General features: G+C 37.6%; 1 protein-coding gene across 4 annotated transcripts in view; it reads right to left on the bottom strand.

The window, feature by feature from the left end:
• Positions 1-16,860, bottom strand: part of adgrg2a (adhesion G protein-coupled receptor G2a) — a 30,545-nt gene extending 13,685 nt beyond the window's left edge. For 2 of the 4 annotated variants that reach the window (XM_084939764.1, XM_084939767.1), the window contains exons 1-19: positions 16,519-16,860; positions 13,415-13,509; positions 12,881-13,206; positions 11,396-11,654; positions 10,589-10,639; positions 10,168-10,209; positions 6,249-6,386; positions 6,085-6,135; positions 5,940-6,004; positions 4,121-4,216; positions 3,985-4,022; positions 3,762-3,898; positions 1,475-1,586; positions 1,336-1,394; positions 1,201-1,248; positions 886-953; positions 745-788; positions 208-241; positions 72-106 (exon numbers count right to left, since the gene is read on the bottom strand). In XM_084939764.1, coding sequence (XP_084795890.1) covers positions 72-106; positions 208-241; positions 745-788; positions 886-953; positions 1,201-1,248; positions 1,336-1,394; positions 1,475-1,586; positions 3,762-3,898; positions 3,985-4,022; positions 4,121-4,216; positions 5,940-6,004; positions 6,085-6,135; positions 6,249-6,386; positions 10,168-10,209; positions 10,589-10,639; positions 11,396-11,654; positions 12,881-13,206; positions 13,415-13,509; positions 16,519-16,538 — 1,718 coding nt within the window. In that variant the 5' untranslated portion in view covers positions 16,539-16,860. Of the gene's footprint in view, positions 1-71; positions 107-207; positions 242-744; positions 789-885; positions 954-1,200; positions 1,249-1,335; positions 1,395-1,474; positions 1,587-3,761; positions 3,899-3,984; positions 4,023-4,120; positions 4,217-5,939; positions 6,005-6,084; positions 6,136-6,248; positions 6,387-10,167; positions 10,210-10,588; positions 10,640-11,395; positions 11,655-12,880; positions 13,207-13,414; positions 13,510-14,409; positions 14,535-16,518 lie in introns of all 4 variants that reach the window. The other 2 variants (XM_084939765.1, XM_084939766.1) reach the window with 2 other exon arrangements.
• Between the last annotated feature and the right edge of the window lie 597 nt (positions 16,861-17,457).

Below are 17,457 nucleotides of genomic sequence, written 5' to 3'. Positions count from 1 at the left end.
TTTCTTCCATTAGCATACGTGCAGGTAAAATGCAAAAAGGAAAAAAACAAAACAAAACAAAACATGATTACCTCTGGTTTGTCCCATGACATTCTATATGAGCACCCTGAGTAATGAAAGTCAAAACGTGATTCACATTATAGAAGTATGATCAATAATTATAGAGCTACACAAGTAATCATTATACAAGTTTACAGTAAGGTTTACCTGATATTGCTTTGTAATATTATAATTACTGCACCTGGTAAGAAATAATTTTTAATATGTGTAAATTATAATCAGATTTTGTTAAAAGCAATCACATTTAACATCCTGGAAACCTTTAAATGACAATTCTTATTCTCTCTATTGTAAAAACAGACAGACAAACCCAGAACCATGTTCCCAGGTAGGCCTTAGTTACACAGGCCCAAAGACCAACGCCATGGCAACAACCGGTTGTCAAAATGTTATTTCCCAAATGGTTGGTGAGTGGCTTCTTGAGGTGACTGACAGTCACTAGGACTGTCAACCGCTGGTTGGGCAATATAGATTTTTCCCTATCAACCAGAGGTTGGCAGGGGGTCTCTAAGCCTGCATGACTGAGGCAGAAAACCAGGACAGTTTAGTTTAACAGCAGAACTTTTTACTGCTTACTGTTGCTTTGTCTGCTGTTGTGACCAACATACTGATACTAACAAATGCATAGTAAATATCAACACAATCTACACTTACTGTATGTAATGTAACTGGATCAAGACTTACTGTTGCTTTGTGGGACATGTGAGGAGTGCAGCAGGACTTAGTAACTGTCAAATAGGGTTACAAAGTTACAAAGTTGCATTATATATATATAGTAATTATATATTAATGAAGCATACTTTAAGCATACAGTGTGGTACATACCAAGCTTTTTAGGGACTGAATGTTAACAGCTTCACTAGTAACATTGATTCTAAAAGCATAAAATTGGCCTGAGAAAGCGATAAAGAAAAGGGATGGTTAGTATGTGGGTGGAGTTTCGGAGACACCATAAAAATACTTATTAACTGAGAAGTTCTCTTCTCAGATAGCTTGCTTCATAGAAGCAACGTTCTGTTTTCCAAAAGCCTAAATATTTTCTTTAAATTTGAATAACAATTGTGCATTCACTCATCACATATTGCAGCAGCAGCCTGGATTCTAAAAATGTCAATGCAATATTGTGATTATTTTTCTTACGTGTAGAATTACAGAAAGCTGTGCAATCACAGAAGCGAGGCATTTCCCCTGAGGATCAGACAAACATGGTTACAGCAGCAAAACCCTTGATAAACAGGGGTGAATATAAAAAGCATCTGTGTTTGTGATACTCACTGCTACAAGAGTCTGTCTTCAATTTAGGAGCCGGGTTGGAGTTGGGCTCTAAGAGGAAGCTGTAGATTAAACATGTATAAGTTACAGGGTGTACAGACACACATCCAGTGGACATAAAAAAAAAAAGTGTGTTGCTCACCATGTTAGTGGGGAGGATTTATTTGACTGACAGATATCGTCAATAGAAGACGTGGAATTGCATCTCACAAAACCGCCACTAGAGGGCTCTGCATCCTTACACAGATTTCGACCTGATGTGGAGAAAATCCAAAGAGCTGAGTATTGGATCCGTCAATGTCTGATTTTACACTTATTTTGATTATTTAATATACTTTTTTCAAGAGAGAGCTGAAAATATCACACAGGTACACGATGCAAATTTTCTATGACAGGCACAGATATTATCAGAAATCCTATTTACTGATATACCTGTTAGGTACACCTGTTCATCTGCTTGTTAACAACAAGATCTAAACGGCCAATAGCACGGCAGAAACCCAACAAATTAAAGCACGTAGCCATGATCAAGACAACCTGTTGGAGTTCAATCTGAGCATCAGAATTGGGAAGAAAATTTATTTAGGCCCCTGTGATGGGGCTAGATGGCTATTGTGAGTATTTGAGAAATGACTAATCTAATGGGATTTTCACTCACAGATCATTTCAATTTAAAAAAAAAGAAAAAAGAAAACATCCATTGAGCCAGACTATTTCAAGCTGATAAGAAGGCAAGACCAATCGCAATGTCTTGGAACAGGAGATTCACATAGTTGCTGAGTGATGCTGTATGATGGCACCATGCCAATTTGGATCAAAATCTCTGAAGAATGTTTGCAGCACCTTGTTGAATCTGTGCCACAAAGAATTAAGGCCGTTCTGAGCCAAAAAGGGCTCCGACCAAGTACTAGGTGTACCTATCAAAGTGGACAGTGAGTGTAAGTTACAGTAAAGATCTAAAGCAATCTCCAACTCCAAGCTGATGTTCAGCCCATTCCATTGCATTATATCAGAAACTAGTCAGTTCAGAGTTGTTATGAGGAACTCTAATCCAATCTTCTATTCAATCTCCTGTGGTTATAACAATTCTGTTAATCTTGATAAATATCGGTAAGTAAAGTTGAACGGGTATGCCGGAATAGCTATGAAAACACAGAGATGAAGATAAATGTATATTTGGTGGGTGAGTGAACAGTGTGAGTCAAAAAGTCCAGTGACGATTAGTGGATTCTGAGAGGTCTGTCAGCCTACTCCTGTTTGCTGTAATATCACAGGTCAAGTTGACTGATTACAACAGGTCTAATTTTTCCATGTGTACACTTAATTCAAAAATGAATGCAGGCTGCATGTTTGGAAAAGAAACTTAGTTAGAAACTTAGAAAAAAAATAGTTATATTATTGGGTGTGATTTTTAGGATGGTTCACATAATTCCATTTAATGAGTTAAATATTTGTTTTGATATGATTAAGTTTTGGGGACCATCTAGCTGATGATTCACAGCTAGAAGGTCCTGGACTTTAAGCCTTGAAACTGGAGCCTTTCTGTGTGGAATTTGCATGTGCAAATAGTTTAAACGGTGATTCTAAACTGGTCGTAGGTCTGAATGTGAGTGTGAATGTCTGTCACATGTTAGCCATGTGACAGATTTTTTTGTCCACAGTGTACCACACCTCTCAACTTGTTAGGTGGGAAGGACTCCTTTACCATAATTCACTTTTCATTAGCTAGGTCTATTGCTGTATTTTCAGCCTCAAGTATTATCAAGCATAAATTTTACTTAAGTCACACAAGTATTAACAAGAGATCATCTCTTTAACAGGGAACATTAGAGCACATATCTCAATGTGTCACCACTTTGATTTGATACTATTTATTGATTTTTAGTAATGAACTTATACATATTAACTTTAGTCACCACCTGGATTTACCTAAGTAGATAGTGTAAGAGCATTTATTTTAAAATTTGTATTTTTTTAAACTTTTTTTTTTTTTTTGCTTGGCCGTATATTTTTAAATGGTTGTTCTCTTTGGCATGAAACAACTTTGTAAGAACACACTGGGCAAAGCATCTAAGATGAGCTTTTTATAATCCATCTTCAGGACACTGCGGTTTTCAACACAACAAAGCCACATCAGCAACATTATCAGGAGCTTTGTGCAAGTACTGAATAAGTGCAATCCGATACCCTGGGTACTGTGGTCCTCTTTTCCTTTTAAATTCACACTTTTCCTTGACACCATGATGTTTTCTATCAAGAAGATAGGAAGTCATATTTTGAACTATTTTACTGCAGTTGGGAACAGTGAAGGAAGCAGCACACAAGAAAGAGCAGTTGCCAAAGTAAAACGGGAAGATGGACAAAGAAGACCGGGAAACTAATTCACAGACAAAACAGAGTGAAGCAAATGCAAGGAAACAAGTGCTCACCGACTCTCTCCATCTCTCCTATGATTCTCGCTTGCATTGGTGCTCCAGCTTGCTGCAGTGCAGCGTCTCCAGCTTGTTGAAGTTCACACACTGAGACAGCATGGTTGAGCAGCAGCACCACATTGCAGGCAGTTTGGCTGGAAACAAAAGGGTTTCATGTGAGGACGCACGATCTGCTGCACATGTAACAGCTGTACAAAGCAGCTCCTCATATCCTTTTTACCTTATATTCCTTTTTGCACTACAGGACACTTCAACTACCTGCAAAGAGAAAAAGGAGAGTTAAAGCCATGAGCCAGGCTTACAGGAGAAATTTGATTCTGTAAAGTATATAAGGTGTTGTCGTTTTCTGTACTGACCTGAAGTTGTCTGTCACCCTGACAGAAATTCAAAGAGCCTGTTTTTCCTTTTGCTGCATCAACACTGTCATTGTGACAACCCAATGCTTTTGACACCTGAGTGATAGATGGAGAGAGGGAAGCAGACAGATAGAGATGTTTGAGGGAGGTGATGGGAGTTTGACGTATAAAGTTTAAGTTTAAGGAAAGTAGCACATTTTGTTAGTTTCTGCAGTCTTAGACGTCAGGATGAGATCTATAAAGACCACTCAGGTTTAATTGTAAAAGCACTTTGTTCTTTTATATACATATTATGAAACCATAATGTATTTCAGTCAAATTATAGTTTGTAAATATAGGAATTTAAGCCATTAGAACAATTTGACACAAAGTTTCCATGATGTATAACAAAATATCCCATGGAAACTGTTTTTTGATTTTTGATCGATCAGATTACAAGTGCCACAGTTATGCATAGTGGCTTCAGTAGGATACAATTTGGATATTGACTCATATGTTTACTGATGCATTCTAGATATGTTAAGCACATGGGCAAACTAAGGATACTGAACAATTTATAGTAGCTTTGTGTATTGGGATTCCTCTGGCTTGAAATGACTATTTGTCAGCTCAGCTGTGGTAAACAGTGTGTTACTTCCTGGACAAAAACGTATGGGAAAAGAAAGACACAGCCCACTGCTATTCCCGGGATGTTGTTTTGTTCCAAGTGGGACACAACTCATACTCTCCTGGGCAACAAAACTTCAGAGCTGAGACTTTTATCTCTGAGCTGTCAGTGCATCAACACAGCACTATTAGACAGCCTTGCATGAGAATTCACTGAACAACCTTTGCTTACATGCTATTTACTTGCAATGGACCTTAAAAATATCACTAGATTTGTGTCAAAATGATCAAGCATTAAAAGTGAACCAAAGACTTAATATAGCAGGATTGATTTATGATCCATGTTGAGAATTGTAATGGTTATGTACAAATTTCTTCTTCAGTAATATATATTAATAACCATAACAATAATTTAAAAAGAAAGAAATGGTCAAAGGAAGCTGGGACTATGATACCGTATAGTATAATCTTAAAACAAAGCTGGAAGTGTACAGGAAGGGTTAAAGAATCATAACTGGACATTTTATATATTTAAATCAGGTAAGGTTGTTGCTTTTATGGGTAGAAACATAGTGGACAATATCTTGATCACATAACTTTGTTGTTTGGTAATGAGTTTCTTTCTGCAACGCAAAGCTGAAGGAGAGGAGAAAAAAGGTACAAAGCAAAAAGGGTTATTGGGAGGAAATGACTAGTCGAAATAACTGTGAATATATCTATAGTGTCTAATAATTTGTATATCTATTACTGCTGTTGCCATTACATTTTATTTGTTTTATCATTAGCTTTACTATGCAAAGACAGCTAATAATCATGGTCTTAATGTAGAAAGGTCTATCTGACATAGGCTGAGAACTGCATTTCAAGTGTCAGTAAGAATATTATGTAGGAAGTGTTCATTTAAGTTAGGAATGATAGGAAAGGAGAAGAGAAGACACTGAAGAAAGCAAAAAAAAAGTTTAAAGAACCATATTTATAACACAGAGGGAGCAACATTTGTAAAAGGTCAAAGTAGTAATAAAGCAACAAATATTTGGCGTAAAAAAAATCTAAATTATTTTCAGGTGATTCACAGGGTTGGAATGCGCTGCTCCCACAAACTTACATTGTGCTTACAAGGCTTGTTTGTAAAGCATGTGTCAATGACCGGGTGGTAACTGAAAGATTTATGAGAAACGTAACGAGATGGACAAGGGAAATTTGTCATTCTCACCAAATTTTGGACCTCTTCTTCAGTCTTGTTGCCCTCTACACTTATGGGCATCCAATAGTAAGCACCTGCAGAAAGCAATACATCTGTGAGGCCATGCAAATGCAAAAAGGAAATTGGAAAGGACAAGAAGTGAATATTTGCTTACTGTTATTGGAACAGAGTTGACGGACATCACAATGAACTAATCTGGTGGATCCTGAAAGAAAATGTCAACTTTACAAATTGTTTCTTCTCATTACTAACACAAACTGTAAACAGAATCTCCAGTTACATAAAATGTCGAGTGACTACATGTTAGCAAAGGCTAACCTGATTTGAAGAATCCTCCAGGTGTGCTTTGGCTGGCTGCCGGAGTTGTGACTGGAGGTATGTGGGTGCTTGTTGAGATCTGATTAGCTGAACTGGTGTTCATGGGCAGGATTGAGTTCAGAGGCGAAGCTGTAGTGTCTGTGCGGAGAATGTGATTAGTAGTGACAGGCAAAACTGATGCTGGGGCTGAAAGACTATTTGTTGAAAATATGATGGAGGAAACTGAAATACAACAAATATTCAGGTGCCAAGTTTTAATTTTTGTCAAGTAGAATACCCTCCATTCCATTATTTGGTCCCATTATCTAGTTGTTTGTGGGGGTTTAGCTTTTTGGGTGTTTTTAGACAGTATCTGTCATTTTTTAGGTTTTCTTGATAGCTTTGATACAGTTTTCATATCAGGAATGCATTTTCCCACCCACATTTGCACATGTTGATGCATTTGCTATCTAAATGTTACACCTCTGTCAAACAGAACTACAGATCTCTGACTTACCTGGATACTCTCCATCATTGCATTAGCATTTGCAATGAAATCAAAGCAAACTTCTTTTTTTCTAATATGTAAGAAAGAGTAAGGCCGGTCACACGCTGTCAGTAGTAGTAGTGAAATTATGCGTCAACTGAGAGCAAATCTAAACACATGTTCTCAGTCTTGCATCAAGACAAGTGCATGTCATGGAACTGCTAATTACACACAAGCACATACTGTAATTATATGTGTGACTTCACTGTAGCAAAGAGTAGTTGGTGCTGCGTTCTATGTTTTATATATTTTACTGGAGTGGTTTGTGAAGAAGGATAGCAGCAAAAGTGAAAGGGAAGGTTTACAAGACAGTAGTGAGACCTCCTATGTTGTAGGGTTTGGAGACAGTGGCATAGTCAGAAAAACAGGAGACAGGCCTGGAGGCCGATGGTTGGCTATGGCGACCCCTAAATAGAACAGCCGAATATAGAACAAGAAGATGAAGATAGTTTTGTGTGTCTGATCTGACTTTTTTCAGTTTCAGCAGTCATACTGAGTAAACTGTAGAGTAAATCATTCACATTTCTTTTTTGTCTCTGAATTCCAACATTTTTGTAGTTCTGGTATTCTTACCAAAGACAGCAAGGTTTTGGTAAAAGTTTAAAAGCATTAGGTGTCTTAAAGACTTCACATGTTTTGATATATGCAAAAAAGTTTCAAGAATTATTTTAGTGTCTTTTGCACATATGGGTCTGTGTTGGGAGAACTGTTTCCAGAAGTACATTAAGAGTTGAGAGAATGATGCTACTAGTGTGAGAACGGCATGAAAGTGATGACTCCAAAGAAGAACCTACTTTTGTTTTTCCCTCCCCTCTAAAGAAGTATCACATGATGGTAAACTACCACATGCACTAATCTCTTGATTAGAGCAGGCGAGGAATTACAAGTCCCTCATCATCAGTGGCATGCCAGTGGAGAGAGTGGACAGTTTCTGATACCTGGGTGTCCACATCACTCAGGACCTGTCATGGTCCTGCCACACGTTAAGAAAGACCGCCAGCTTCTCTTCTTCTTCAGAAGACTCAGGGACTTCCATCTGCCACTGAGGGTGCTCAAGAACTTTTACTCTTGCACCATCGAGAGCATCCTGACGGGAAACATCTGCACATGCTTTGGGAACAGCACCAAGCAGGAGAGACGAGAGCTGCAAAGAGTGGTGCGCTCAGCAGAATGCATCATTCGATCAGAGCTTCCTGACCTGCTGTCCATCTACACCAAGCAGTGCAAGACCAAAGCCAGGAAGATTATGATGGACCTCTCCCATCACCAAAAAAGAGAGAATGAGGAGGAGCTTCTTCCCCCAGGCTATTCTGGGACCTGAACCAGGTCTAGGACTAGACTCTCTCACACATCACATCACCACACGCACTCTGGTTTTTCTTCTTGCACCCTTCCTATAATTTATAACTTATAATTTCTTTTGACTAATAATCTCTTACGTAAACTGTTTTTTTCTCACATCTCACAAGTTAAAGCTGTAAATTTTGTAGTAACCTGTAAATTTGTATATCTTACTGTAAACCTACTGTCATTTAATGGTCGGGCACTGCACAGCTACAAGCATTCCACCTCGTCATACTGTGTATGGTTGTGTGTGTGACAAATTGAATTTGATGACCCATCTGACTTCATTCCACCAATAATGCTTTTCTAGAATTTCAAAGACAGATCGGTGCTGCAGCAGCTACCCTTCAGCCTTCTCTGAAGGGTAGCTGGCCTCTTGCTTAGAGATAGAGATAGGGTGAGGAGTTCAGCCATCCATGAGGGGCTCAGAATATAGCTGCATTCTCCACATTGAAAGTACCCAGTTGTGGTGGTTCAGGCCTCTGACAGTGATGCTGCATGGGTGAGGTGTTCTGAGCATGTTCCACCGGGAGGACACCCCGGGGCAGACCCGGTGGAACATGCTGGAGGAGGTGGTTGGGGAGAGGGAGGTCTGGGTGCCTGATGTGATCAATCTCAGATTCTGCTCTGACATCCAGATAGTGAGGAATCTAGTGTAATAAATCTGGTGCACTCAGCCTTTTATTAACTGATGTGGCTAGTGCAGGATCAGCACCAGAGAATATAAATTGGATGGCCAACCAAGTTTGACAGTTGGTTCTTGAGCCAAATTCAAATCACATGATGACAAATCAGATGACAGAGATGAGAGACATTAACTCTAGGTGCAGAAGACTGCCAATGACCTCACCACACATTTGGCCAGTTGACTGTGAGCTCACAACATCCTCAACATATTTCCATTTGTTTTCCAAGGGGTCATGCTTTAAAAGTAGCTGCACAAGCTATGAACTCTTTTTTAGTTTCAAAGAGGGGTGCTTCCCATAGTCTGGTCTGCATAGGCCCATCCACTCAGTGAGCGGCCTCCTCTCTGATGCCGGTTACAATGATTGCTGCAGAAGCACTACACTACTGGACTGCAAAAACTTAGCAGTTATATAGCTGATTATGTGGGTTTTTCCCAAATTGTATGACTTAATGTAACTTGTAGTTAAAGTATATTAGTAGAATTCAGCTGAGGGAGCACAGTAACTTGATTGGATAGCCCTGGACCTCCAAGGCCCGCCCACAGTGTCAAGTAGTAGTAGCAGTAGTAATAATGCTACAATGTGGGGCATTTTTTCTTGACAAACATTTGGCCCCTACCAACTGAATGTTGTTCAAATGCCACAGCCTACTTGAGTATAATGACTGACCAGGTCTATCTCTTTGTATCCATCCTATTAGGACCACAGCTCAAATGATCTCAAACTGTTTTGTTTTTTTTAAACATGACAGTGAGTTCACTGTACTCAAATGGCTTCTGTGGTTACTATTTCTCAAACCAGTAGAGCACCTTGATTTGCTGATTGATTCTTATCATAGATGTGCAGCCAACAAATACACAGCAATTGTGATGCTATCATGTCAATATGGACTAAAATCTCTGAGGAATGTTTTCAGCACCTTGCTGAATGTATGACACAAAGAGTTCAGGCAGTTCTGAAGGCAAATACACTAGCAAGGTGTACCTAATAATGTGGCTGGTGGGTGTATGTAGCAGTATAATAATTTGACCATATCTAACAGCAAATGATTAGCCCAGAAATCAAATTTCAGCCATCTTCTATGATTTCATGTTATTATGACATACCTGTAATTTATACAAAAGACAGAAATCTTAACTCAAAATAATCCCACAAAATATCCTTTGATTTCTGTTGCTTTTTCTGATTTGCCTCTAATGTAACAAGACAAACTCACAATCATTATTACTAGCTAAAATAATGGACCAAAATGAAATCTCTTTATACAGATAGTGGAAAAAATATGCAAAGTAGTCATCAACAAGAAGTTTCTGTAGGTTGTTATTAGAGTATATTTTTGTACTTCTCTCAGGGTGATGCTTACCAGATGAAGGCAGCAGGGACCGGCCAGCTCCCAGTGTAGTTGCTGTAAATGTGAAGGAATTCTTTACATTTTTCTCTTTTGCATTGTAAAAGCAAGGTAGATTTCCTCTAGTCTCTTTCTTTGTTGTTTCTGCGCTATTGTGATACAGTTTTTGTTAAGGTACTCCTATCTCTTACACTGCAATAGCATTCCTGAAAAGCATATTTACACAAAAATAGGCCATCTGGTTATGTAAAAATAAAATAATATAATATTTATTATTTTTTTAGGTGAGAATCCACATTTACACAGTCTTAAACGAACAATAGAAATATCCTCTAATGGACAAACACATATTTAGTCTTTTATATTCATACATTTAGAGAAATAAACACAGCATGCATACTGGTGTCTAAGTCACACTAGTCGCATGGATACACACCATTAGTAATGCTTCTGTAAGCACGAGCCCCACGTTTCAACCGTTTGTGGTCTACAAGACACATAAAAACATGCAACACTCAACATTCAACATGCTTGGAGAACATGCACTGCAGTGGTATGGAAACAAGTGATAGGCACAAAGATAACAGAGACAAGTTTTGCATGCAATGTTATTGTTTTAAGCAAATGATATTGGCATGCTTAACAAATAATATTGAGATACCAATATTAAAGTATTCGCAGGAAGTGATTTGTCTGATTCGCGTAATGAAAATACATCCAACAGGTTTAGATTGTTGTAGCAGCTTGAATTTGCAGGCCTAAAACTCAGTACTGCAAAGGCTTTAGTGGCATTCCTGTAGTTTTTGTTTTTGTTGAAAGTTAATTGTCTAAATGTTAATTGTCTAATATGTCTAAATGTTTGCTCTGCTTTTTTATGATTAAAAATTACTTTGGAAGGTTTTTTTTCATTGTTTTACATTTTCAATTTTCAATAATCGCTTTTACTTCTAGTATTTTTCTCAACTCTTTAAGGAAAACTTGAAAATTTATTTCTGGTGTGAAATCTCTCGTGTGACACTCCAAAGGTGTAGCAACTTCTCTAATGAGGCAGGATCAGATAAATGCTTAATAACATGCTGTTTGGCTAACATTAAGGTCATTTCTGTGACAGAAAAGACAGCCCTGCATTTTATTATGAACGCAGCCACTGTTAGTTTGGCAGTCCATTCATGATTAATATTAATAGATCTACTTTAGAACAGTTACGATCCGTGACAAGGTTATTCTTTCATATCTGGCTCACCACACATAAGGCTGGGGTCTATTTGCCTTGCGCTGGGACTGGTCACTCCCCAGTATTTGGCGTTCCAGCCAATCACAGTGCCGTCCTCGCAGGGCCCATGGGCACCCAAGTCTGCCCACATGCGGAACAAGTACAGCTCCACATTTCCGAGATTAGGTCCTGGGGGTGGATCTCTGGGACGACAGCCCATCCACAGAGAGCCGTAGGAGGGGATGGCCTGAGCGATGACGGTCCTCTCTGCTATAATGTCCCCATCAACCTGGAACAATTAAAAGAGTTAGATGTTTCTATGTCTGTCTTTATTGTTTTTCTTCTTCTAGTTTTTGCTCACATTTGAAGGCAGGCAAACTAAAAAAAAACTAGATCAAATTTAGTCACATAACCATAACTAGACCGATTTTATCGATCTTTTTTCATTTATCCAATTCAGGGTCACGGGGGGGCGTTGCCTATCACAGCTGGCAGAGTACACCCTGTAGAGGTTGCCAAAGTGTTGCCAGGCTAACAGAGAGACAGACAACCATTCATGCTCACATTCATGCCTATGGTCAATTTACTATCCTCATTAACCTAACCACATGCATATTCTGATGGACTACAAGTCTATCCATTCAAGAGACCTAAAGATCCTAAAGAGGAAGCTGAAGCACAATGAGGACATCCACACTAGTGGCCAGCAAGCCACACAGTAGGTAAAATGTAAGGCAAAGCAGCACTGAGTTGCATTTTAAACTTAGACCAAGTAGATTGTCCACTAATATACATGGCTGGCTTGCCAAGTCAAGTCTTTATTTAGAAAAGAAATGCTATCAGAACTAGAAATGATGGCCAAAATGTAAATTTATAAGATCAAGTTGTAATAAAGTAATGTTATCCTTTAAATTGCTCTGACAAAGTTTAAAAAGAATTTTATATTTCACAGGCTTAACCTGCTATTTATGGTTTTATAAAACTATCACAGTGTATCTACAAAAAAAAGTACTGAGACAGCAAGGGATTGCAGTCATTAGCATTACCTGGCCTGCCTAAAATAACCAAGCTAATACATATTTCCCTTAGCAGTTCTTTGGAATCTATTTTCATACCACTGTGAGGGCTAAACATAGACTCAGCAACTCAACTTCTTGCAAAACTGTAAGTGTGTTTGTCCAAACAGTACCTGCCATTTTTGTTTTGTATTTTATTTCAAATTCCACTCGTTATGTGCAGTGTCTTTGTAAGTTTCAGTTATGTAACAGTTTTTCTCTTTGTTTACAAACACTGTTTGTTTTGGGTTTGTGCTAACATGGGAAAATTGTTGTTTTGAAAAAAAAAACTGGACTTGACTTTTGTGCTGCTTCTTATTGTAACTACTAAATAAATTACACACATATACATACAAATACATCAATTTGTAATAATATTGGGTGTTTTTACAATCTTGCATTGTTACTTTTTATGCAAGTAAAATATCTGAATGCTTTGTCAAACACTTTTCAGTGTTACCTTCAGACTAAAAGTGTTGCCCTTTATATCCCTCCTTAGACACACTCTGTGCCAATGCGTTGGGGACAGCTGGAGAGGAAATCGGTGTCGCACTCCTAGTAGCCATCCATATAGTGCTCTTTCATCTCCCTCCAGGCCTAACTCGGGCCTGGGTGCGAAGGCTGAGCGGTAAGAGAAGGCCACCCAAGCACCAGGGAGGACCACACGAATGTCCACACATATGGTCATCTCATAAAGGAGGGGCACGGCTGTCCTGTCCTGCAGGGTCCAGTGGTCTTTACAACCATTTAATACTGCTTTAGTGTCTCCCAGGAAATTGCCAAGTGCTGCAAATGGGTAAAAGAAATCCAGACAAAAAGTTTTAATTGCACTTCGACACAGTGGAGACAGATAAAACCTCATTTGTGGCTTAGAGCCAAATAAAATAGCACGCTTAATTTGAAGTTAAGTCAGCAATATGTTATGGTGTAAAATATTCCATTAAATAAAAATCAGTATTTCCTTTTTTTTGTCTTTATGTGAGTAAGTCATTACCTGTAGGAGCAGCTCTCAGCAACACAAGCAAGATGGTGAGAAGAAAATAAGGTTTCCATCTCCACCTCCCCTCTAAGCAAAGGTCAAACATCCTCCTGGAAATAAGAGGCAACACACTCCACAGTCAGTTATTCATCCGTTTCTCTCTTTTTATTTTGTTTTGCAAATTTCTACATGTCAATCATGTTATTCAAAGTAAATTTTCAAACTTTTTTTAAACAAGAACAACTTGCGTGCCAGCTTCCTCTTACTGTACTTATGTAATACACCTCGTCTGTGTCTCTCTAAATGTAGATTCGTGTCAGTTTTTGTTTCAGTTGTGGGATTACATTCAACTTCTCCTTTCCTCTCCTCGTAAACTAACACGATCTTGTATTATATGTGCCTTTGTGTGCACTGAAAGGTTGACAATGGGGCAAGGGTGGACACATAGAGATTGGGTTACACCTTACTACATTCACGCCTTTAAAAGAACCCAGTAGGTTATATTTGTGTGAGTCATTTTGTGGCTAAATTTCAGTTCATGCTTGTAAAATTTAGAAAGAGCACAATATTATATATATATATATATATATATATATATATATATATATATATATGTGTGTGTGTGTGTGTGTGTGTGTGTGTGTGTGTGTGTGTAGACAGAAAACAATAACTAAAAGAATGTTAAATCAATTTTTTACTATCAACCTAAACTTCATTGACTCAACATTGGATTCTGACATTAATTCTTGGTCATTTTTACACCTCGGTTAATATTAAAACAATACTGAGATGATGATCAACTAAAGATCAAAAGAACATGAAGTGGAATTTCAAATGATGTTAAAAAAAATTACTTAAAATACTTCAGCATAATATAATTTATTTATCTAATGTTATGGTAAATAATGTAATGATGTTGATTAAAACATTTTGACTGTTGCATTAAACACTAGGCTTTAACATATAAATGACAATTATTTAATTTATTGAATCACATTAGTTTAAAATACTTTTTGGTGAATTCACTCGTGCAGTGAATGATGTCCTGCCCCGGTCTGGACTGTAATTGTAAACTGCCTGTAGATAAAGGAGAACTTTCAGACTGTCACTTCCTCCATTTGTTGAGTCGCCCAATCTACACCAGAAAACAAAACCAAAAACTGAATAAAGCAAATGAAAAAAATAAGGAATGAGCATACTTTCTGCAGATTTGATGTTTTCAAGATATCGCTATCTTTCTCTAATTCATCTTAGCTAACATAATTTGATCATCTAAGTAATCAGTTACATTAGCAAGCTAATTTCAACTGATGACCTTTTTGACAGTCAAACATCTAGAATATGTATCACTGTGGTGCGTGTTCAGCAATATTTTTATATAAATATAACTGGTTAAGAACAGATTTTGTAAAATTGAAATATTAGAAAATAAGTGAATGCTTACCTGATGTATTCTCTGTGGTTCAGTGATATCGAACCATAAATCCATGATTTTTAAATATCATATCCCGGTCAACTATAAATCAGTGACTACTGAACAAATGGGGTGGACCACTGTAAAAGAGGGGTGCGATGGAATTGTCCAAGTAATAATCGCTTTAATTTCCCACTCAACTATAAATCAATGGCCTTTCAATATAATTTCCCAGTGAACTATAAATCCACCTTTATTAAGTGGGTTAGTATTTTTGCATTGATTCAACATTTATTTAGCATTGAGATTTCAATCTTGACCATAATGATGATTCAGATGAAATCAGGGATGTGGTACACAAAAAACTGACAAACTGCAAAACTATCTAATATTTGTGATGTGTGTCTCCTCACTTAAAAAATAGGCATATTCTTTGTATTCATAATAAAGAAAAAAAGAATCATTTTTGAATCTTTAATAAAATGCAAAATAGAAGTATTTTCCTCCAAACATAATATAAAATCAAATCATTCTGAGGTACATGCAGTGTAGACTAGACAAGAGAACATTTAAGTGAAGAATAACTGATAGAAAATGACTGAGCGAATTTGCAAAACAAACTATCATCTCACATAATTTTGCTTTTTCAAGTCATACGCAGGTTTTATTCTCAAATCTTTCCAACGCCTGTAGTTTTTAAATGTGCCATCTGCCTCATCAGCACTTAATGCTCAATGATAATTGCTCAGTATGCTCAAAAAGTTATTTTATTATTTTATATTTATCTGAAAATATACACTGTCATCATTTATTTGAGGCTGTTTCATCCAGTCACCTAATTATTACTACAAATTACTGCCTAATGATTGCTAAAGCAAAGGGAGACATTGATTTTTGCAAAAACCTCATTTCTAATTTGAAAATATATTTTCTTTGTTGGTGAAAATAGGTTGACGAGACACTTTTCTTTTCCTTCTTTAGACAATAGTAAATATTGTTAGTGATTTTGCACTTTCTTTGAGTGTAGGCACTCTTTTTATTATTGCAACCATCATAACAAATGTTCCTTTATATTAACAGTTATTATCTTCCTTAAAACTAACCCAAACTTTTGTGCTTGATGTGCATTTTGAAAACCCATTGATGTTATGGGCATGTTAGATAAAAAACAACTAAATGGATCTTGTTGTTGTTTTAAATTGTTGATATATATTAGACAAAAGCAACTATGAGTGAGTTATTCCTTTAAAATTTCAGACTCGGCCTCAGTGGCTAAAGACAAGCAGCTACATGTTTCCAGTAAAACGTCTGTAATCAATTCATAAAAGTAAGTCATTACGCTTTACTGTGTTTCATTATAACAAGAATCTGATTAAATAAAATCTACAGGGTTTGCTGCATGAAATATGCAGAATGTCAACTGGAGTGTCTGAATAAATTATACATGTAGATGGAGCACAAATAAAATCATCATTTTTTTTTGTTCTGAAGAATGGCAACAGCACTATTTCTTGCTTAACCCCTGCTTTTTCCCACATTCTGGCTTTCCTTGAAATCAAAACATAACACATTCTTCTCGTCTTTCATTTAAGAATTCACAGCGCTGTTTTTCATATTGTGTGCATCCTTTACAAGCGTTACACAGGGTATTTTACATTATATTTTAAATTCATTTAATAAGTTTTTTGAACTTTAAATGTCTTACCTGATGCTTCTCAAAAGCATCTGTAGAGTCTTTTTATGCTTGTGCGCAATTATATATGTATCCTAGGGTCCTATGGAGACTTGTCCTCTTCATTCTGCTCTGCACATGTCTCTTCCTTATTCCCATATTCTCATTCATCCATCTTTCATAAGTCCAAAAATTGCCACAGTTACCATCTATTTCACAACTTGTTGTTTCTCTTTCCTTTCTGTCCTCAGTTTCTCTTTGTTGTTCCAGTAGCAACCTGTTTCTCACACAGGAGCATCATCTCTGGCATCAGATGGCATAGTTTGCTGGTGTGTTTGTGTTTCAGTATGTGCGTGTGCTAAGGTGCATTCAGGAAATCAGAAATTCTGAAATGCAAGGTCTGCCTCTGGGACGTAATAGACACAATTTTGACACACCCCCACAGAGGAGGAGGAGGGAAGTTCTATCTATCTTTCTGTCTATTTCTTTGTCTCTGCGTGACTCTTGGGTAACAGCTGGGAATACAGGATATGGGGTCAGACAGTTCCTGCAAAGAGTATTATCCTTTATCTGGTATGTGTGTGTTTGTGTGTTTCTGTGCACGCATACATGTTTCTATTTGCCAATGCTAAGTGTGTGAGGTGAGCAAAAAATTGCAACAACAGTCAAAAATTGTATGCTGGGCAGGTTGGCAAACCGGTCAAACATCTCTCTCTCACACACACACGCACACACACACACACACACACACACACAATGATGGCGGGGCTTTGAATTTGAGCACTGGCATCTGGCGTCAGCCGTAAAATGAATCCAAACAAGACAAGAGCAGCCTCGGGGCGACACCGTTCTTCAAATCTCAGTGTGTTCTTTCCTGGTCTGCAGTGTGAGGAGGAATCTGCTGTAACACAGCTACCCGTTGACCACAGGAGGGCAATGAAGATATCCACAACTTTATTTTCCACAGTGGAT

The sequence above is a fragment of the Perissodus microlepis genome, chromosome 9 (assembly GCF_051167445.1).
Source record: "Perissodus microlepis isolate ML-2025 ecotype Zambia chromosome 9, ASM5116744v1, whole genome shotgun sequence".
NCBI classification, from domain to species: Eukaryota; Metazoa; Chordata; class Actinopteri; order Cichliformes; family Cichlidae; genus Perissodus; species Perissodus microlepis.
Note: the sequence above shows the minus strand (reverse complement) of the source record. Positions and strands in the feature narration are given on the sequence as shown.